This window comes from Tigriopus californicus, chromosome 1 (assembly GCF_007210705.1).
Source record: "Tigriopus californicus strain San Diego chromosome 1, Tcal_SD_v2.1, whole genome shotgun sequence".
Lineage (NCBI taxonomy): Eukaryota > Metazoa > Arthropoda > Copepoda > Harpacticoida > Harpacticidae > Tigriopus > Tigriopus californicus.
The window spans coordinates 2,431,268-2,452,238 of record NC_081440.1 but is presented as its reverse complement, the minus strand read 5'-3'; the positions used below and the strand labels follow the sequence as shown (position 1 = coordinate 2,452,238).

The following is a 20,971-nucleotide window of genomic DNA, read 5'->3' as shown; positions in this document are numbered from 1 at the left end:
AGTCTATACCAAGAGGCATGATAATGAGTCCTATTGTCGAACCATTTAGCTATTGAATTTCAAGTCACTTTGAAACTTGCAACATGTCACAAGCAATAACGAGATGCCCTTGAGAACTCCAGAATGGAACCCGTCTGACTTTGTATTTGGGTTGCGAGGTTCGTAGAGGCTTTTCCAAGCCAACAAATCTAGCCTTCACTTCATCCAATTATTTTGGAATGGGAGTATCATGTCCGTTTAGAATTGGTTCTCCGTCTGGGAGGGTATTTATCGTCGTAAAGTTCCTAGCGAATGTTCGAAGAGGAGAATCGAACCGAAGACCTCCTTCATGCTAAAATATTTATTTAACGACTACCCCGAGCATCTGCTCAAATAATAGCACGATCCACTTTTGTTCAAATAAAATCGAAGGCACCCATGAGTGAATTTTCTATAACTCTTACATACAAAGGTCATGTCAACTTTTTGGGGCTCATGCCTGGCGCATTAACCGGCTTGAAAACCCAACTAAAATAAGCTCATTCTTGCCCGTTCTACATGCATGTTAAATCAAGTTCTTTCCGTATGATTTATTCAGATGATTTGAGCAATTCACAAAAATTATCCCTTTTAATGAAAATCCCACGTTTTGAACAGTGTCCTTTAGCCTGCATGTCCATCCCGAACTAGAGCTTCCAAGAAAACCCCGTGTACATTCTGACTACTATTGTACATAGTACCCTCGTGGATGGATGGTTGAGTGGTTGAGCCCCTCCTGAAGAATTATGGTCTGCCTTCCATGGCCGGGGAAACCTTTGTACTGGCCGGGAAGATGAACGAGCGTATGTGAGTGCGTGAGGGAAAAATTCAAGGTGTTCAATACATAAAGCCAATGAAATCCAAACATTCACATCCAGTTGGCGTTTGACATCTCAAAGACCATGAAGTGCATTCTCTAAAGTCCTGACTTAGGAACACCAACATCTTTGGCATCGAATTATTTATTTATTTATTTATTTGCTTATTTATTCATCGACACAAAAGCATCAAGGTAAGCCGACATCTTTATTTGTACCCTATCTCTTGTGCTTCAAACCTTCATCGTTCATTCGGTATTTGTAAAGTGACCTTGACTAGAAGTGAGTGAATGATTAAGGAGTTCGTCTTGACAAGGCGAATGAATATTGCTCACGCTATTGTAGAATCGTAAATTTGACGCCAATGACCTTAGCGTCTTCGTTCTCCCTTTAAGTGAAAACATGAACAGCATCCAGCATTGGGAATGAGTGAAGTGATATGCGTACAGGCCTGCCAACAAGGATGTAGGAGGAAGCATTTGGGTGTGTGGAAAAGGATCCCAAATGGAAACCTGATTTAGCCGTGACTGGGTTTCTAGATCAGAGTCATGGTTGTCTGTAGTCGAAATGAGATTTCGACATTGGGAGTGGTGAAGTTCTATGTAGCGTGTCGTATGTAGATGCTGGTGGAAAGGTCAGGCACAAATGGCCTCTAGGGCCTGATGGCGGAAACATGCTTGTGACGCACTCTTTGACTTGGTTTCAGTTTAAAATGCAGCTCAGATTTATATACGCCATTTTCTTGGCCTTGACGATCCTGGCCAGGACGAATGCGTTCAAGTTCAAGACAGACGAATCGGAGAAGGAACTCGGAACGGAATCTCCGATCTTGCTCAAGAATCCGTTCGCTGAAGCTGCTAAGACATCAGCCACTGACATTGAAGAAACCGACACGCCTCAAGAGGATGCCAATGGAGATGCCGTGATATTTGGGGACAAGCAATCTCTGCCGTTGGAGACCAAATCAGTTCAAGGTAAGATCACAATTCTTGGGACTTTGGGGATCCAAGATGCTTTTTTGTCGGTACGTTGTGGGATCATCATCTCTATCACGCCCCAATAAACGATTCATTTTCCCCCATGATGGTGGTGCCATGAAATCAGATTAGAAAGACTTTTGGCCGCCTTCTGAATTGAAAGTCCTTTCGGAATTCTCGTCATATAAGGATGAATTGCAAGCCACCCCTGGAGTTTCCAACCTAATCAGTAAATGAAGGCCAGGATTAGGGTTCTCAGGCCAGATACTAAATTTCAAAAGCGAAAAAGTTCATTGTTCGCGTTTTTGACCAGAATGTGGCCATCTGGACGACGAGGAAATGGATCTTCTTAGCGGAGCAAGGCTAAAAAAGGATCCCAACTTTTTTTCTCACTTCAAAGATATTTCATCGTAAATCAAGGAGAACTTTCCTCTCTCTTTCTCTCTCTTTTCGGGAATCGTTCTTCCTTCTTTTAGTCGACCATGAGATCGATGAGCGTAGCACGCTCAAAAAAAGCAATAATATCAACCACTCAACCTTGAAAAAATCTCCATTATCCCCGGTGCAAAAGATAAATCTCTCCCAAGTGTTCAAACCTACGGCGAAAAAAAAGTGAAAGATTCTTTTCTCCATTTAATCAAGTCAAAATGCACCAAAACACTGCGGATGATCGATCCATCTTAGAGCTAGACTTTCTCTATTGGAGTTGAAGCTCTCTTTTTTTGGCACTAATCGTTCTTTTTCCTTTTTATTATTACTCAACGTTGCTCTCAAACAGAAAAAGACCTGTATTTCCGTTTCTAGAACCATCAGCTAAAGTGAAAGATGATGAATTGATCACCGGGGACGAAACTCTGGTGGATGAGGAAAAGGCTCGAGATGAAAAATCCGCTGATAGCCCCAACGAAAACGAAGAAGTCGAAGGAAGATTCTTCTTGAAAGACAAACTTTGCGCATTAGGCCTAACTTCGGTAAGAACAGGCCTGATTTAAAGAAGTCTAATTCCCGATGCCTTAACCGATCAAATTGCTTGTAATCTAGTGCGAACCTAAAAGAGGATCGTCTTATCACCAACACGTGGACTCCACTGTTGGTTATGCCCATGGCAATGTCAAGTACGTTCAACCGGTGAAGGTGGTGCCCCACGGTCCTCCCGTTCCTGCCATCGACCTCGATAACGGCTACGGTGCGCCAAAGCCATCCCATCACTCGCAATCCAGTGGATATGGTGCGCCTAAGCCCAGTTATAACTCTCCATCCGATTCTTATGGTCCTCCCAAGCCATCCTACACGCCCACCTCAGGCTCCTATGGTGCTCCTAAACCGAGTTATAACGCTCCCAAACCCGCCTACAATGCCCCTTCTCCTTCCTCGTCTTACGGAGTCCCTAAGCCTTCCCATGGTAACCTCACCCCTACCTATGGCGCCCCTAAGCCCACATATGATGCTCCTAAGCCCGTGTACAAGCCCAGCTATAACCCGCCCACTGATTCCTATGGCGTTCCTAAGCCTTCCTATAACGCCCCAGTCGATTCTTATGGAGCTCCTTTGGCCAAACCATCCTACCAACCCCCCATTTACCACTCAACTGGAAGCTTCAGCAGCAAATTCGATGTCTCCGAGAGTCAAAACACGGGCTTTGTGGCCTCTTCGTCCTCCAACGCCAACGGCAATGCCAACTTCCATCATGAGCATCCCTTCCAGACCAATTTCCAGTCCACCAATAACAAGAGGGAGAACTCGCAATTTGGCATCGGGGATGTCGCTCGTCCAGGCCAACACAATCACTTTCATGCGACCAATGTGAACCATCAGAGCACGGGCACCTTTCAGCAGACCCAGGGCAATAATGGTTTCTCTCAAAACCATAATGCCTTTTCTCAACCCCAAGGGATTGTGCCTGGAGTGAATTCTGGACATCGACAAGGTCGCAAGGACGAGTGTCTTTGCGTGCCAGTGGCCGAGTGTCCCACTCACAGCATCGTTAACAGCTTCATTGATTATTCACAACTCATCGATCCTCGCACCAAGAAAACCATCATTGAGGGCGAAAACAAGGTAGCTTCGGCTCAAAATACTGATTCCTTGGATCTGGCCAAAGAAACTACTGACGTCGAATCCAATAGAGCCAGGTGAGGTGTACAGTTGGTTGATGTTTAATGGTTTGGGAGCCTCATGAACCTTTTTTCTTATTGAGCAGGTCACTGAAGTTGGACATCCTTGTCGAAGATGTCCAGGACAGTCCTGTGAAAGCAAGGTCACCTGAAAAGGTTGAAGCTGGGTCTGGTGACGATGCCGAGATTGACGTTTCAGCACCCAGGACCGACAAGATCACTCGCACAGAAGAGTCGAAACGAAAGCGTCGCGACTTAACTGAGCAATTACCCTTGGCCAAAGACAATGAATCTGAGGATGAGGAAGAAAATATTGAAGCCACCACCAGACTATTGGCAGAGGGGGAAGGTCAAATCACGGATGCTGAAGGGGTAAGATCATTGATTTCCTTGCATGCATCATGAGTTGATATGAGTTTGGTAGTCGGGTTCGGTCAGGACTTCGGTTCGTACATTGGTAGACTTATTTGGGGCTGAGAGATGCTGTAGATAAAACGCCTTCTGATCTGTCTTTGAAGAACAAGAAGACTGACAAGACAATGATTACCCCATTTTAGCGACGACTCTCAAATGTCTTGGCAGAGGCGAATGAAGTCACTCCCGAAGATGAAAACTTGTCTAGAGATGCGATTGAAATCGATCTGATCAGTGAAAAAGTAAGTGCTGATCGGCTTTCACTGAGTAAACCAACGGTTCAAAAAAAAGTAACGGTGTGCTTCATCTCTCTTGAATGAAGGATTTGGAGGAGCGAAAATGCCCAGAATACGGTTGTTCCACTGACGATAAGAGTGAGCCCGATTTCATCTCGATTGATGATATCATTGAGCAAAATGAGCAGAAGAAAAAGATAAATTTGGGTGAAATCGGATCTACGGTCTCTGATAAGGTCACAGCAGCCAGCACTTCCGTCAAGGGTGGTGTAGATGTAAGTGCCTATTAGATAGGAAAAGCTCAAGGGAAAGACATCGGTGATAGGGACTATTGATTGACACCAACCGACTCGACCAACAACTGTTTTCCTGTTAACAAGCACACCACGTAGTTTTGCAAATAAAAAGGGTACCCCAGACCGTAATCTGCACCAGTCCTGGGGGCTGATTAATCACCTTGAAGACCTCCTCCTCCATCCTCACCAATACCCCTGGGCTCCTGGTTGCATTCCTTCGACACCTTGGACCTTTGAGACCCGGCATCTGATTGCCACACCCGCACCTCCGACCTCACTAACTAGAAGCTATCATGCTTTGTTGGGATCCTCATAGTACTCCATTCGATTCCAGAGGTTCATTGGCAATATTGGCAACTTCTTCGGTATCAACGGTACACTCCAACCAACGGTGGGCGTCTCTTTTGGATTACCTCAAGCTGGCCCTGGATATGGTGGATATGCTCAAAATCCCCTGGAAACCGGAGGAGCAATTAACCCGTACTACAATAGTCCCAATGGCTTGCCTGTGGGTGCGGTGGATTTGAATCCTTTGGTCTCATTTCAAACCACTACCAACGAAGAAGGTGAACTGGTAGCCAAGCCATTGATCAATTTGCACGTCACTCCCAATGGCTGCGGCATCTTTGGATGTGACAACGATGACCCTTTCAATACGAAAAAGAGTGGCAACGGCGGTCTTTTGGATTTCTTGTTCAAGAACAAGAACGAAAATTCCAAACAAAACTATTATCAACAAGAACAGCAGCCCAACAATTATCACACCGGCCAATACGATCAATTCGAGCCCTCGTCTTACATTCCCACTCAACAATTCGTTCCTTACCAACCTCAACAAACGACCACCCAACAATACCAAAGCAACTACCAACCCACTTACACTCGACCCATCGGTCCCCAGGTTCAGTCACAGAGCAATCCCGATCGCTTCTTCGAGGATGACTCCGGATCCCAATCAACCGTGGTCCACAAACACCACCACTACCATCATCATAAAGTTTCAGGATCCAATCAAGGACTGAACTTTGGTATCGTGGATGACGTGTACTCGCGAAATCCTAATATTGACGAGACCATCGAGGCCACAAATAATGTCAAGCGAAATACCTTTGGAACAGTGGAAGAGGTTCCCATTGAACAAGTCAGACCTATTGGGTCTCAAAACAAACCCAAGAAAGGCGTGCGTTTCCCCAGTGCTCGCAGTTTGGACCGCAAGAAGCGCAGCCCTGATGGAGTGGGTCATCACGGACATCACGCAGGTCATCATGGACATCATGATCCCAATCACCATCAAGCTCAGTTTGGCCACCATGATCCTAATCATCAAGGCCAATTTGGACAGCATCATCCGAATCATCAAACCCAATTTGGACAACAGCCTCTTCCCGGTCAGCAAGTGCCTCAACAAAACAACGGACAATTCGGAGTCCGTCCCACACTCCCTAGCTTTGAAGACTTGGTAGGTTTTATGGTTCGAGGCAGTTCTTTAGTGTCGTTAGGGTCAAAGGAGGGTCTGAATTGGCATGGCTAGAAAATGACTTAGCTATAAAAGTGGATATCTCTTTCAGCGACACTTTGGTCCCAACGGAGTGAGGCCCCCAACTTGTGGCGGTCCCGGAAGCGGCTTTGTTTGCTGCAAAGTAGACAGCGTAAGTCTTTAGCTTTCTTGGACCGAAGACAACAACAAAATACTTAATTGACATGTCGATTCTGTTTACTCAAGGATCCCTTGGGCAATACCATCTTCGTGCCCCACCGTGGCTTCCAATCCTCGTCTTCCAATATCAATCAAGTAGGAGGAGGCTTTGCCGCCAAAGAGCAATTCAGTGGCAATGGGCAATGCGGCGTGAGGAATACCCACGGCATCACCGGTCGTGTGGCCCCTGGGCGTTTTGCTGCTGACGAGGGAGATACGGATTTCGGTAAGCAGACTCTTCACATTGCATGGAGATATACTGTATGAGCTCGAAACGATGAGAATGCCCTTCAGAAACTCATGTACACAATGTTGAGAGGAGGATTTGAAACATGCGGCCAAAACTCTTGGATGTTGTGGCGGGGGAAGAGGTTCAGGAAAGGGGCGCCTTTTGTTCGCAGTCTTGCCATAAATACTTGATTAAGGGGGCCCCTTTCATACCAGGTCGTTTGGGCACTGAAGAAAATACATGCTCCTCCTTTCCCTTGAGGCAGGTGTATGCAGCCCAGGGTTGCAATGGATTCTAATCAGTGGCATTGGTTTAGACAAAAGCCTTCTGCCAAGTAAGGTCCTTTGCCAAATCTTGTTGAGGTCTCAGGGCCCCTTGCTATTGCAAGAAGTTTAATGTTGTTGTTGATGATCATCATGGCGGTTTCCCAATGGTACCATCTCAAGGAGGGTCTGTTATTCAAAGAAATCATTTCTTGTTGGTCTCTCATCATATCGTAATGTTGTCTCGAGTTCATTAGCCGTACACGGCTGTCCCTGGAAGTTATCATAACTTTGTCTGATTTCCTTCTTAGGTGAATATCCTTGGCAAGTGGCCATTCTGAAGAAAGAGGAGTTCGACAACGTGTATTTGTGCGGTGGATCTCTCATTGATGGCTCTCATATCTTGACTGCCGCTCATTGTATCGACGACTATCGTCCAGAACAACTCAGGTTCGTCAGAAAGGCAAAAACATTAGAGGATGAGCGAAGTTTTATGACTTTTTCTGTATCATTCGCTTTGTTCCCAGAATTCGAGTGGGTGAATGGGATGTCAACAATGACTCTGAATTCTACCCCCATGTCGAGTTTGACGCATCCAGAATCTTCATTCATGACAAATTCTACGAGGGCAACCTTTACAACGATATCGCCATGGTCAGGATCAACGGCTACGTCGATTACGTCAGAAAGTAGGTTTGGCGCTCAGAAACACGACCGACCATAATCACTTATATTCATTGATGCTCTCTATTGTAGTCCCCATATCAGTCCTATTTGCCTGCCGGATCCTCAATTGGACTTCTCCAACCGTCGCTGCTACGTGACCGGCTGGGGCAAGGATGCCTTCCAGGAGGGAAATTACCAACATGTGCTCAAGGAGGTTCAAGTGCCCGTTGTCAGAAACGACCAATGTCAACGCATGCTTCAGCAGACCCGCCTGGGTCCCAATTTCGAGTTGGCCCAAGGGTTCATGTGCGCTGGAGGAGAAGAAGGTAAAGACGCTTGCAAAGGTGACGGAGGCGGTCCCTTGGTCTGTCAAGTCAATGGTCTTTGGCAATTGGCCGGAATCGTGTCTTGGGGAGTCGGGTGCGGCGAATACAATGTTCCTGGGGTGTATGTGAAGGTTTCCCACTACCAAGACTGGATCCAGGAACAATTGCTGCGACAAAACTAATCTGGAGCACCAACCATGTCAATGCAGGACGTCCTCGAAGAAGGGCATAGCTTTTTGACCCTCGAGGAACATTTTAGTAATACATATTGTATAATGGCCCATTGCCAGTTTATGACATATGTTCCCTCCTATTTATGACAATGAGTAGTTAATTGCTAATAAAAGGTCTTACTCTAATACTCATGGACGATGGCTGATGTGGTTTTTGCTTACAATGTATTGTCATTGGACATTCAATGATGGCGATAATGGGATGGTATTATGACAATGCGGGTGTAGAGGCTGACCGACAGAAAAGGCATGGTCAAAATTCGAATTCCTAAAGGAGAATGTGGCCAGCGGAGTGGGACTTCCGTAACAACATTCGGTCACTTGCATTACTCGACGATTCATCGAGTATGTTATCGACTCTTTTTATCATGAATCGATCGATGGCTTCAAACACTATTACGAATGAACATCATTATTTGGGGAAACGAGGTAAACAATGGGCGGGGAGGAAGTGGGAGGGGGGAGGGGGTCTGGAAGAATGATGCGTTGCTGTGGTGGGCTGATTGATGACACGACGCGACAAAGAAGGCTGAAGGTGGTGACTTCAGAATTCCGTCTCTTTATCGTCATCACGGCTATTGCTCCCATCTTGTCTGTGGAAGTATTTGAGGTCGTTCTTGCACACGTTTTGGTTGGCATTGTCGTTTTCGTACTCCACGAAATCGTCAAAGAGCCCAGGCCAAGCTTCGGAATCATCATAAACCGACAAGTCATCGCCCACAGCCTCCGTGAGGTTCAGAAACATGTTCCACGTGTCCCTTGGGATACCCCGGATCTCGGGATGAGCCTTCAGGAACTCGACCCACCGACCAAGCAGCACTGGCTCTCGTTGAGAAAACACCAATTGCCACAAACTCACAGCCATGGCGGTGGGCAGGACCTTCTGTCCGGGCTCCAGACCGAAGCCAAAGGTAAACCTATACAAGTCTTTGAACTCGGCTTGATCATTGAGCAATTCGCACAAGCACTCGGGAAGACGGGCTTGCACGCCTCGAACACTGTCGGTCCGTAAGAGCCGCATCCCGTGGACGAACTCGCTTCGCGAGAAACGACACATCTGTTCCACATTGCACTTCCACGCGAAGACTAGAACCCGGAAATCCTCGGGCCGGAGATCCAGGTCCCGACAAAAGTGTTCCACCCCATGAGCCAGGATGGCATCCTCGTGGCCATCCTTGTACTTGAGAAACAAGGCCTGGATCTTGCTCTCGGAGCCATGCTTGAACTCGTTGCTCCCGGATCGACCCAAAGGCGGCAACAAACTGACAAAGCTCCGACGCGTGGAATGGTGGGACTCGACCTTGAGGTCGCCCACGGAGCTAGCGCCCAATATCGTGACTATGGGCGGGCCCGAAGTGATCGTGACGGCCGTGGCCATGCCCCCATGTTGATGTGTGCTGTAAGGCGAAGAACCCAAGGAGTTCTGCTTCACCAAGTTCTGATGGAACGGTTTGCCACCATCCAACGGGAACACTAAAAATCAACCAACGACCCTAAATTAACAATCCCAATCTAATAGAGACTAGAAGACTACTCTGAACCCTTGAGAACTCCATGTATGCTTCGATAATGAATACCTGGTGATGGATCTGAGAACGGCTTATGACTGTCCAAGGGTTTTCGAAAGGAGTCCCCGCCCCTGGTATGGGATCGATTGCAACATCTGCTGCACAATGCACCCATAATCAAGGCCAATCGCATGCACACACCCTAAATCCTGCTCAAGGGCACAACAGCACCACCATCCCTGCCCCATGGGTGTCTGGGGTTCACACTGAGAGCCTCATCAAACACCTGGCCTGAGTCTCCCAATCCGGAGGCGGTCAATCAATCAATCAATCACTCAATCCTGGCCAGACTGGAGAGGGAGATATCGAAAACAATGACCAAATTGAAGACCTGTGTTCGTTCAACTCTAGCTAGAAAGGGCTTTCCCTTTCGTTCCAAGTCAGCTACACAGACTACATACAGAGAGGTTCTGGGACTCCCAATCACGGAGAACGAAGGAACGAACCGAACGAAAGAATGACTTGCTTGCTGAGGCTGTCTCAAAGTTGCTCTCAGTGATGATGGCCGTATTTGTACGTCTACCAAACACTGGCCACGCAACCTCCGAGGTGCAGGATGAATCCTGAGCTAAAAGTCATGTGGTAAAAGTCTGATATTCTTACATGTGGCTGGATTCTGACAAACTCGGACGCGAGTACGGTAAAGGATCGAGTCTATGCTCTGTAGTGTGTGTTTAGGCTAGAAACATTTTTTTTAATAATTGACAAACCTGGACTTGAGTCATTTCAAAAGGAGTCGAAAGTTTTTCTATCCAATTTGAACTAACAGATCCATAAAAAGCAATAAAGATTGTGTTTTTCATAGTACACAACCCCTTAACGAGTTAGATGGCACTACCAAATGAATGCACTGAAGTGTCACTTCACCTCTTAATATTTATGTAAACTAACAACCAAACATGTGCTTTGTTCGTGTTTGTGACCTCGTTTAATTTCAGACTAATGAATAATGTAATAAAATAAAACCTTTATTTTCAATTTTAAGAAACTTGAAAAAAATCATGGTTACATTTTGAGGCTACTTTTCGGGTTTCTGCCAGGCAGCTTGTAATGTCATACATCACAGCAAATATCAACTCATAACCCTAGTCGCACCCTCTCGTAATTATTCCTTTGATCTCATCAGTAGCAAATAAGTCACTGCTTTTGAGACGGACCTTGTAATAAAATTGGGAAGGAATCCTTTGCACATTTGTTATTTCTCTCGTTTGAAGAAGATGAATGTAACATATCACCGGGAGGGCTAAAAACCCGTTGCGTTCCCGATACCGTTAGTCTTGCAGAAAAGTAACGCGTTACCGTTAACGTTACTCAAAAAGGAACGCGTCACAAGCAAAGAAGTTACTTGTATTGTCGTTACTCAAGTCCTGCCAAGGTTCATTGGCTCAGGTTCGCGTTGAATTTAAACTTACCCAGAATACCACGCTTTCCTCTTCTTCGTTGACCTTTTTCTTAAAGCGGTTTTAGTGTGAGGTACCTTTCAATTACGATGAAAAAGTTTCAGCATTGACAAAGCATAGCATTCAATGCTTGATAATCGCATGCTTGATGGCCCTCTAACAAGACTAAGCAAAGTCAAAAATAGAACATAAACAATATTTATTTTTCATCCACATTGATACTTGAATCCTCTATTATTTTGATTTCAATTCAACCCTGGTTAGTCACAAAACGAGATCAAAAGTCTCACAGATGTAACGCCTTTTTTATGCAACCACCGTCAGTACCAAAGCTAAAGACCAACGCTGTATGAATACCCATCAGAATACCTAAAGCCATACATATGTCTACTATACTGTAAGTGGAGCAGCCTCCTTACGTTAACCTGGATCAATAGACCCCTATTTAGAGGTGAGGATGCAAAACAGACTAATGATGAGAGTATTTCGTGACTACTACATATATGCATAAAGAACATAAAACCAGCATTTACTGAATTATGTGACCTCTTGCCATTTGCAATTTCTTTTCAATCTAAATCCATCATTTTGGTGTTTAAACAATGCCAAAGAACAAGGACGGAGAGCTCTGTTGAGGGGCAAGCAACTGATAGGCCAAAAATCGAAACAGGAAAGGAGGATGGTCAGTATTTCGACTTAGCCTTTCGATAGAACTAAGAGCAGAAAATAAAGAAACGAAAATCATGATATCATCCTCTCAGTACTGTTTAGTCAATTTGAGTTCCCCAAATAATGAATTTTCACAGAGATATGGCAAATGACTATTGGAAATCATTCCATGCATAAATATAAATACTGATGATGGCATTCATCTCTCTGCAATGGAAGTCTGCTAGTCAGTACTGCCAAGTTTGAAGATTTGAGCTCTTTGATTGTTTTTCTGGTCAGTCTGAAATAAGCTTCTTGAACATGGAGTACCATCGTCTCCCGTTGTTTGTGCAACATGAAACAATTTTCCTCAGGAACCATTGGTTCCCCAAACAAACTCTGCCATAAAGCAAAAGGATGTATGTGAGACAAAAACCATCACAGGATATGTCTCTTTAGTTCTGTGGAAAGGGCTTGATCATGTGTTATCAATATACCATTTTAGTTTGAAATGAAAATGTCTTCATAGTGCCCGGTGACGATAAGAAGAAGCATTTCTTCGCCTTGGCATGGTAATTCGAATTGATCAAATTATTATCTAATCGTCTTTTTTTCTTGTTTGCACGATCGAGTACGAATAGTAACCGAAAAAGAAGAGCTGTATAAGTCCTCGGAGCAAGAAGGAACTCGTTCCTCTAAACCTCTTAGTTATGTCGCGAGTAATTGAAATTGGTCTTTTGGAGCGGATGAGATTTATTACCTATTGCACAATTTAAGCTCAAAACCAGGTAATTTGCAGTGAAAAATTGTTCCAATAAGTGGTTCTTGCTTCGGATTTGCATAATACGTGAGTGGCAATCGCTCAGTATTTCTTGACAAGCGCAAAAACAAAGCATCTGTCTTGATATGCTTGATGACTTGGTGTATTTTTTTGTGAGTTTTGTGATGCTGATTTGTTCTAAGCTCCCACAAATGGCTCTTGGCTCTAATTTGCAGTCTAGAAGATCATTTGTGGAAAAGGGTAAGGGTGTGGAAACTTGAAGAAATGGACGAGGGAAAAGGGATTCTACATTTTGGGTCGGTGGCCAATGGCCAACTTCCTTAGAAGACGCTGCCACCTCGGAAGGAGCGGACAGAAAGTTGGCCCTCGGCCATCTTCGTGCGATCCTCAGCCTCCTCCAGTTCTTGTTGGGCCTTGCGGAATTTGGCCAAATTGAGAGCGGCAATCTCCTCAGCCTCCTCAATCTGCTTCTTGTAGGTCTTGATCTTCTGTTGAAGCTTGGTGGCCAACTCGCCCATCCTCTCCTGGTTCTTGCGGTCCTCATCCTGTTGGAACTGAAGCTCCTTGATGCGGCGTTCAGACTTCTGATAGGCCTTGTATGTCTCGGAAGTGCCGGCTTGGGTGTTGCCCAACTCAATCTCCAGTTCCCGAATACGAGATTCGAGCTTGGCCATAGCGTTGCGGCCAGACTTGGCAGCCATTTCATTGGCCTCGGCCAGACGTTGGTCCAACTCGCTCAATTGACCTTCAAGTGCCCGTTTGTGCTTCTCTTGGGTATTTGAATGGTCTTGTTCGGCTCTGAGCTCGTCGGCAAGGCGGGCGGCATCAACCATAGCCTTCTTGGCCTTCTCCTCGGAGTTCTTGGCTTGGTGAAGCATATCGTCAATCTCGGCGTGGAGAGTGTGGATGACAGATTCAAGGCGTCTCTTATCAGAGTTGGCTCGGTTGTTCACATTGGTCATCTCATTGACGGCACCACGAGCTTCAGCCAATTCCATATCAGCCTGCTTCTTGCCGCGATCGGCAGAGTCCAAGAGGGCTCGAGCTTCTTCCAACTCTCCCTGAAGAGCATTGGCTTTTCGCTCGGCGAGTCCCCCTCGTTCGGAGATCTCTTGGCGTTGACGAGATTCTTCTTCATAAGCACCCTCAACCTCCCTGAGTTGTCCTTGGTACCTCTTGATGGATTTATGAGCCTCGGCGTTGGCCTTGTTGGCATGGTCCAAGGCAATCTCAAGCTCATTGATGTCGGATTCCAACTTCTTCTTGATCCTCAAGGCTTCAGCCTTGGCACGTGTCTCAGCCTCCAAAGAGGCTTGCATCGAATCCATGGCACGTTGGTGGTTCTTTCTGCAATTTAGTAGAGAAAAAAAATAATATTTGTTTTCCTGAATAGGTGACTTTGTGAAGGTTCATACCTGGTGTTATCGAACTCCTCTTCCTTCTCCTGGATCTTGCGGTCGATTTCTTGTCGCACTTGACCAAGTTCCAATTGGGCCCTTAAGACCTTATTCTCCTCTTGCTCGAGAGCGGCCTCGGCCTCTTCCAAAGCAGCTTGAAGTTCTTCTTTCTCAACCTCCAAACGGCGTCGCTGTTTGTCCAACTCGTGAATGGATCGACCACCATCTCCAAGTTGTTCCAAAAGATCTCTAATTTCATCAGCCAAGTTCTTGTTCTCCCTCTTAACCACGTCCAGTTGCTCAACGGTTTCGTCCCATGCGGCACGAAGACGGAACAATTCGCTGTTGTAGTTGCGGGCTTCCTTGTTACTGGCATCAATCTCGGCCTGGAGATCTTCAACCTTGGCTCTCCATTCTCCAACAACCTTGTCGAAGTTGCGACCACGCTTCTCAGAAATAACAGCCGAAGCATGAACGCGTTCATACTCAAGCTGGAGGTCCTCAAGCTCAGTCTCGAGACGGTGTTTGGTCTTCTCAGTGCTGGACACCTTCTGGTTCAAGCTCTCAATCGTCTCTTCAGCTTCGTTCAAGCGAGCATTAAGTTTGCCTTTGCAGCCCTCGAGCTCATCGATCCTGGAGAGACCTTCAGTCTCGTACTTTGATCTCCACAGCTGAGCTTCAGCTTGGGACTTGGAAAGTCCCTTCAAGAGATCAGATTTCCTTTCGGACTCTTCTTCAATCCTCTCGCGGAGGCTCTCCAATTCAGTGTTCAAGTTCTTGAACTTGCTCAAGAGAGAGGCGCGATCTCGAGATTCGGCGTCAGCCAACCGCTTGGTGTCCTCAAGTTGGGTGGTCAAGGAGATCTTTTGCTTGCCCAATTGAGCGATGGCATTCTCAGTATCTTCAATCTGGCGTTGAAGATCTTGATTTTCCACGTTCAACTTCTTCTTGGAGGAATCAGCGTCGTTCAAAGCCCGAGCCAACTCGTCCAACTTCTGGTTAGCTTCCACAATCAAACCTTGGGTGAGTTTGCCATTTTTCTCAATATTGGCTCTCTCACGCATAGCCTCCTCCAGGGAGGAACGGTTATCCTGCAAGTCGCGTTCCATGTTGCCCTTGTCCTTCTCAGCCTTCGCCTTCATCTTGTTGATGGAGTCGATTTGCTCTCCCAACTCTGACATGGTGTTGTTATGCTTTTGTCGCAGAGCAGCCAGTGTTCCTTCATGAGCAATGTTGGATTCCTCCAACTCACCCTTGAGCTTGGTCAACTCTGCCTCTCGCTTCTTGTTCAACTCAATCTGGGTGGAGGTGTTGTTTCCGGCATCTTCGAGCTTCTCTCCCAAATCCTCGATATCTCGAGAAAGAGTGGCTCGGTTCTTTTCGGCCTTGGCGCGGTTTTGGCGCTCAATGGCCAATTCCTCGTCAAGCTCCTCCAAGCGAGTTTGCAATTCCTTGATCTGCTTGCTGTATTTTCCACCCAAGGTTTGCTCGTCCTCAATCTTCGCAGACATGCTGGATAACTCTTTCTCCTTTCGTTGAATGGTTTGAGTCAGCTCAGCCTTAACGCGTTCCAAGTCGGCCACGGCCTCTTGGGTAAGCTTCAGATCCCCTTCAACGCGTCGCTTCAATTTCTCCACATCTCCCTTCGACTTCTTCTCGCGCTCTAGAGAATCCTCAACTTCATCCAAAGATTGTTCCAACTTGCTCTTGACCTTGTTCAAGTGGTTGCATTTGTCCTCCATGGCCTGAATATCCTCCTCGGCCTTTTGGCGGTTATCACCAACTCCACGTTTCTCTTTTTGCAACTTGGCAATAAGCTCCTCTTGGTGCACAATCTCTTCCTTGAGGGTGCGGATTTGACCATCCTTGGTGACCTTGTCCTCTTCGCATTGTTCCAGTTGAGCTTCTAAGACCTTGATGTCCCCACGAAGTTTGTCGGCATCTTGTCGCACCTTGCCCCCCTGAGATTCAATGCTGGACTTAGCATCCTCCTCAGACCGAATTCGGGTGATGGTTTCATCCACTTGCTTTTGCAAGTCATTCTTCATGCCCTCAATCCTGTTTGTTTTGTCAATGATGTCCTGAACCGCGGAGCCACCACTCTGAAGTGCCAATTGAAGCTCGGATTTTTCGGAGGTTAACCGCTCGTGCTCAGCCGTGACTTTCTTGCATTCAGCCACAGCCTTGGCCATGTTTTTCTCGGCAATGGCGATCTTTTCTTCATACTCAGCCTTGTATTGAGCGAACTTGGTGCACTTGAGGTTGGGCTTAATGGCCAACCACAATTGCCACCAAAGCCAAGTTTGACCAATACGGAAGTTCCTGATGGTTCGTTGACAACAGTACAGGGCCAACTTCTGGTCCTGCATTTTCTTGAAGACCATGCGAGAAGCCTTTCCTCGAGCTTGAGATTGAAGCCAAGAGAGGACCTCTCCAATCCTGTCCTCTCGAACCTCCTCCATGTAACCCAAGATACCAGCCCTGAAGAACACCTTAGTGTGACCCAATCGGTACTTCTCTTGCTCCAGCTTCACAACATCAAGAACGGCCTTAGCAGCAGCCTTGTCGTTCTTAGCCTTGGCTACAGCACCAGCAGCCAGGATATTGTAGCGAACCTTGAACTCAGGGTACATGACTTTGTTGGGGAATCCTTTGCGGCAAATGGCAATACCAGCCAAGACACCGTTACATTGGTATTGATGCATAACCAGACCAGATTCCACTGCTCCGGGTTTCTTATGAGTGTTGGGCACCACACAACGGATGAAGGACGGATCAGTGGCGTACAGGGTCTTCATAAGGTCATCCAGTTGCCCCTTGTAGAAAGAAGACACGGTCTTGCCGCCTCCCTTCTTGCGGCCACCGCCGCCAGCATCCTTCTTGACCTCCATGGGTTGGCCAGGGTGATCCTTAAAGCACTCAATCAAGAGCTTGTTGCTTCCATTCTTGAACAGTTCCACTACGGTGTCATTAAGAGGATCTTTGTTCTTCTCTAGCCACGAAGTTAGATTGTAGGAAACAGTGGCGGCATAATGGATCACGGCAAAGTGAGCATGGGGATCAGGCTTGGGACTGGCCTTCTGGAAGTTCTCGCATTTTCCAAGCAAGTTCTCGTGCAACTTGGCAGCAAAAGATTGATCAGTGGCCTTGGGGAAGAGAGATTCTTCCTCAAGAATGGCCAGGAGACCCATGGGCTTCTCAAACATGTCGATACATTTCTGCAAATCCATACCGAAATCCACATTGGCCCAATCAATACCTTCGCGAACGTATTCTTCTTGTTCCAAGACGAACATGTGCTGGTTGAAGAACTGTTGAAGCTTTTCATTACAGAAGTTGATACAGATCTGTTCGAAGCCGTTGTAGTCGAAGATCTCAAAGCCAGCAATATCCAAGCATCCAATGTATTGGACCTTCTTCATGGTGGGATCCACAAGGGTCTCGTTACACTTCTCCATGATGAAACGGAACGTCAGCTCATAGATCTTACGAGCAATACCAGCCACGGAATTGGCTGCTTGTGGGCAAGTTTGACCTTTGGTGACCCATTCAGTACCGACCTTGAGCTTGGGCTTGCAGAAGTAGTTGATCATCCATTCGGCATCAATGCCGCACAACTCAGCAACCTTGATGGCATTGTCTTCGGACTTGATTTCAGCCTGCTCCTCTTTGCCCACTGGCACAAAGTCTTTCGTCATGTTTCCCATGTGCATAACGACAGAGGTGAGTTTGTAGATGTTGTAAGTCTCCTCCTCGCTGAATCCAAGAATCTTGTAGGCATCATGAGCGTATTGCATGTCTTCTTTGTCATCAATGGAATCCACAGAGGTCTTTCCTTGGGACACCCACCAATAGTCGTAGATGTTGTCAGACAGAAGGCACTTCTCCTTCAAATCAGGGACGGCGTCCGACATCAGATTGTAGAAAGCGTGGTAACATCGCTCCAACTCGGCTTGGAAAGTCAATCGGGACTTCTCCAAGAGGTAGATAACCATGTCAGCTCCAGAGAGCTTGCCACCTTGGTTGAACCAGATACGGATGAACTTTCCAAATCGCGAGGAGTTGTCATTTCTCACGGTCTTGGCGTTGCCCCAAGCTTCCAACACAGGATTGGTCTGAACGATTTTGTCCTCAAGAGAAGCCTCGCCTTCTTTCTTCTTGCCAGAGGCACCAACAGCAGCGAAGTAAGCAATAACCTTCTTGGTGTTCTCAGTTTTTCCAGCTCCAGACTCGCCAGTGATCAGGATGGACTGATTCTTGCCTGCCTGTAACATACCCTGGTAGGATCCCTCAGCCACACCAAAGATGTGAGGAGGAGCTTCAGTTCGCCGCTTGCCAATGAACAAATCGATGGCTCGTTGAGTGTAGATGGGGAACCGTTTGTAGGGGTTGATGGCAATACAGAAGAGACCAGAGTAGGTGTAGATAAGCTCGTTCTTGTACCTAATCACCGAGTTCCACAAGACGCAAGCGTCATTGAGGTAAGTCAAACCAGCCATGTCATCGCTGCAGTCAAACTTGGGAGGATTGACCTGACCCACTTGATCCTTCTTAAAGACTTTTTTCTGCAATAAATAAATATGGTTGAGAACATTGTGGAACCATTCTCCCTGCTGTTGAAAGCAAATCATCCAAACTCACATCTTTGGTCTCCAGGATGGTCACGGTGACCTTGTCTCCATCAGTAGAGTCAATAAGACCTTCAAAGTACCCACCGGTGGCTTTGTCGGGGACCCAGCATGACTTCTTTGGATCATAAGGCTTGGCCTTTAGCTTGACTTTCAACTGATCAGACACGATCAACCATGGAGACGGATCTGGATCAGGTCCCTCGCTCTTCTTGATGTGACCGGGCATATTGTCAGTTGCTTTGGGGTGCTTTTGAAGAATGAATTTAAGCTGGAAGCTGAAGTGTCAAGCAGAACTCCACAGTGATGCCTATAATAGATTCAGTAACTGTTCAAGTTGTTGTAAAAGCTAAAACGGCTCACTACGAGTAAGTCTCTAATGTGATGAGATGTTGACTACTCACCTGATTCCAAAGCTCTGACAATGTTCAGGCAAAGGTGAGCTTTTATATGAACCCAAGAGCCAGGCCCAACCCGCTTACAAGTGTTTCAGCCAAAAATAGACACGCCTCCGTGTGCCCAAATGGACAAAGTCTCCTTGGAACAATTTTTGGAACAGGCCCGCGTCAACTTGGAATCTTGCATGGTCCCGTCCCACGCTCGTTATACGTTAATGTCTCATCTCCGTTCACTAGTAAATCATCAAAATTCCTAGCGCTGGGAAACTTTCAAACTCATCGGAAAACTAGTCTAGATTCAAACTGTAAGTGATGTTCAAACCACCAAATTATTCGGAAATAGACATTTTGTTTGCAAATGAACCAAAGATGAACATGGGCACACCCATGTTTTTACCAGTGTTTAGTACGTGAATGTATGATTCATGCAGGTTTGCATTTGTGGTGAGTCACTTTTGGAGCACCTCGGGAACAAGGCAGGAACAATAGGTGGAACGACGAGGGGACAAAAGTCCAAGAGCATTTAAAGTTCAACAAATCAAATCCCGCACAGGGTGTCTCAAAGGCATACCAAGTCTTAAACATATGAGCCACAGTTGACTCTAGTATTTTACGACACGAGTTCAATAACCGTCAATTGATTGACTAGTGTACATATGCGCGAGAATGTCACCTTGAACCACCCCGTTGTCCCAAGCTAAACAATGTGCCACAATCTCGAACCTCGTTTTAAGTTACCTACCCATTAACTCGCTTCCCAAGCAGGCCTGCCAACTACTTCCATGGCTTGTTCCCGAAAGTTGGGAATGATCCGCTCTCCATGCGAGCGTTTGTCGTCGTTTGTACCGTTGCTTCACTTGTCTTCCGAGCATTCCCAATTTTCGGCACAACGGATCCATATGCTCGTAACTCAAATTCTTGGGGCAGTTGGAATATTGTTCCTCTAAGCAGTTCAAAACAGAGTCTTGTGGGGACGAGGCTGAACATCAGCGCGAGACGTGCGTGCTCATTTGACAATTCGAATTTCTCATTTCTTCCTTGCCTTCGAGCACACTGCCAGCCTTTGTTCTCTTTTACAACACAATTGATTTTATAATTGCCACAGGTGCAATGAGCTCCATTCATTCCAACATTGGCAGATGAATGATCGCTCCATACAAATCTTCCGTCTGAAGACAATCAACCCGATGAATATTATGGATCTAAGAAAATCAAAAACATCCAAAATTTGACTACCTCTATATCGTGCCTGAACTCATGAGACTCTCCATTTTGAGGGGGTCAATGCGTTGGAACAAATCTCATTGGTAAGATCTACATGTAACATGCGACAAAAGGGTCTCAAGGTTGCCTCCTCTTGATTTTTTGGTTTGTCTTTAAGCTTTATTAAAATGACGCTAATTGTCTGTCCCTGATTTAATACCGGGGAATCTGTTACGATCAGGACACAAAAAAACCATCGTTCCTTTTTTTTGTTAATACTTTGCGAAAGTTTTCTAATCCATAGCTCCCAAAGCTGTTTTCCATCGTTCGTACTTGATCTTCTTTTTCGATCAGATTTGTGGGTGTACAATAATATCCTCGGATATAAGATTGCTCGGGAATAGTCTATGAAAAAAATGTCAAATTCATGTTCATTTAGCTTGTAAAGCGTATCACTATGGAGAGATTTAGAGGAACCTTTCCAACAATAACAAATGTACAAGTTGTGAAATCGTGATGCACCCCTTTCTGCTTACATATCTTTCGAAAGTTAGGGGAGCACAAAATAAGGAGGCATGTATGCATTTAAGGATTAGCATGTAAATGTAATTGTCATTATTTTCGTAGTTATGTTGGTGACATCTTTAAATTACTCTAGGCAT

The 20,971-nt window shown here is 46.0% G+C and overlaps 3 protein-coding genes across 5 annotated transcripts; 1 reads left to right on the top strand and 2 right to left on the bottom strand.

Moving 5' to 3' along the window:
- Positions 1-717: 717 nt before the first annotated feature.
- On the top strand, positions 718-8,412 carry LOC131888220 (uncharacterized). 3 transcript variants are annotated; one of them, XM_059237030.1, is made up of 13 exons: positions 718-1,030; positions 1,543-1,810; positions 2,618-2,784; positions 2,855-3,945; positions 4,014-4,299; positions 4,485-4,583; positions 4,664-4,852; positions 5,208-6,332; positions 6,442-6,522; positions 6,597-6,795; positions 7,373-7,511; positions 7,589-7,750; positions 7,818-8,412. In XM_059237030.1, the coding sequence occupies exons 2-13, from the start codon at positions 1,549-1,551 to the stop codon at positions 8,233-8,235; spliced, it is 4,218 nt and encodes a 1,405-aa protein (XP_059093013.1). In that variant the 5' UTR covers positions 718-1,030; positions 1,543-1,548; the 3' UTR covers positions 8,236-8,412. The 3 variants fall into 3 exon arrangements, with proteins under 3 accessions (XP_059093013.1, XP_059093005.1, XP_059093021.1); XM_059237022.1 differs by lacking the exon at positions 718-1,030 and having other exon boundaries at positions 1,480-1,810; XM_059237038.1 differs by lacking the exons at positions 718-1,030; positions 4,485-4,583; positions 4,664-4,852 and having other exon boundaries at positions 1,480-1,810.
- A 22-nt stretch (positions 8,413-8,434) lies between these two features.
- LOC131888335 (DCN1-like protein 3) lies at positions 8,435-10,328 on the bottom strand. The gene is made up of 2 exons (XM_059237176.1): positions 9,864-10,328; positions 8,435-9,759 (listed from the first exon to the last, which is right to left on the bottom strand). The coding sequence occupies exons 1-2, from the start codon at positions 9,985-9,987 to the stop codon at positions 8,831-8,833; spliced, it is 1,053 nt and encodes a 350-aa protein (XP_059093159.1). The 5' UTR covers positions 9,988-10,328; the 3' UTR covers positions 8,435-8,830.
- A 2,309-nt stretch (positions 10,329-12,637) lies between these two features.
- LOC131883755 (myosin heavy chain, muscle-like) lies at positions 12,638-18,997 on the bottom strand. The gene is made up of 3 exons (XM_059231309.1): positions 18,722-18,997; positions 14,099-18,645; positions 12,638-14,030 (listed from the first exon to the last, which is right to left on the bottom strand). The coding sequence occupies exons 1-3, from the start codon at positions 18,935-18,937 to the stop codon at positions 13,004-13,006; spliced, it is 5,790 nt and encodes a 1,929-aa protein (XP_059087292.1). The 5' UTR covers positions 18,938-18,997; the 3' UTR covers positions 12,638-13,003.
- Between the last annotated feature and the right edge of the window lie 1,974 nt (positions 18,998-20,971).

Coding starts and splice junctions, on each gene's coding strand:
- LOC131888220 (XM_059237022.1), top strand. CDS start 1,510: ATGCTTGTGACGCACTCTTTGACTTGGTTTCAGTTTAAAATGCAGCTC. Junction 1,811..2,617: donor GGAGACCAAATCAGTTCAAG/GTAAGATCACAA, acceptor TTCCGTTTCTAG/AACCATCAGCTAAAGTGAAA. Junction 2,785..2,854: donor GCGCATTAGGCCTAACTTCG/GTAAGAACAGGC, acceptor CTTGTAATCTAG/TGCGAACCTAAAAGAGGATC.
- LOC131888335 (XM_059237176.1), bottom strand. CDS start 9,987: ATGCGATTGGCCTTGATTATGGGTGCATTGTGCAGCAGATGTTGCAAT. Junction 9,760..9,863: donor GTTCTCAGATCCATCACCAG/GTATTCATTATC, acceptor GTTGATTTTTAG/TGTTCCCGTTGGATGGTGGC.
- LOC131883755 (XM_059231309.1), bottom strand. CDS start 18,937: ATGCCCGGTCACATCAAGAAGAGCGAGGGACCTGATCCAGATCCGTCT. Junction 18,646..18,721: donor CCATCCTGGAGACCAAAGAT/GTGAGTTTGGAT, acceptor TATTTATTGCAG/AAAAAAGTCTTTAAGAAGGA. Junction 14,031..14,098: donor GAGGAGTTCGATAACACCAG/GTATGAACCTTC, acceptor ACTAAATTGCAG/AAAGAACCACCAACGTGCCA.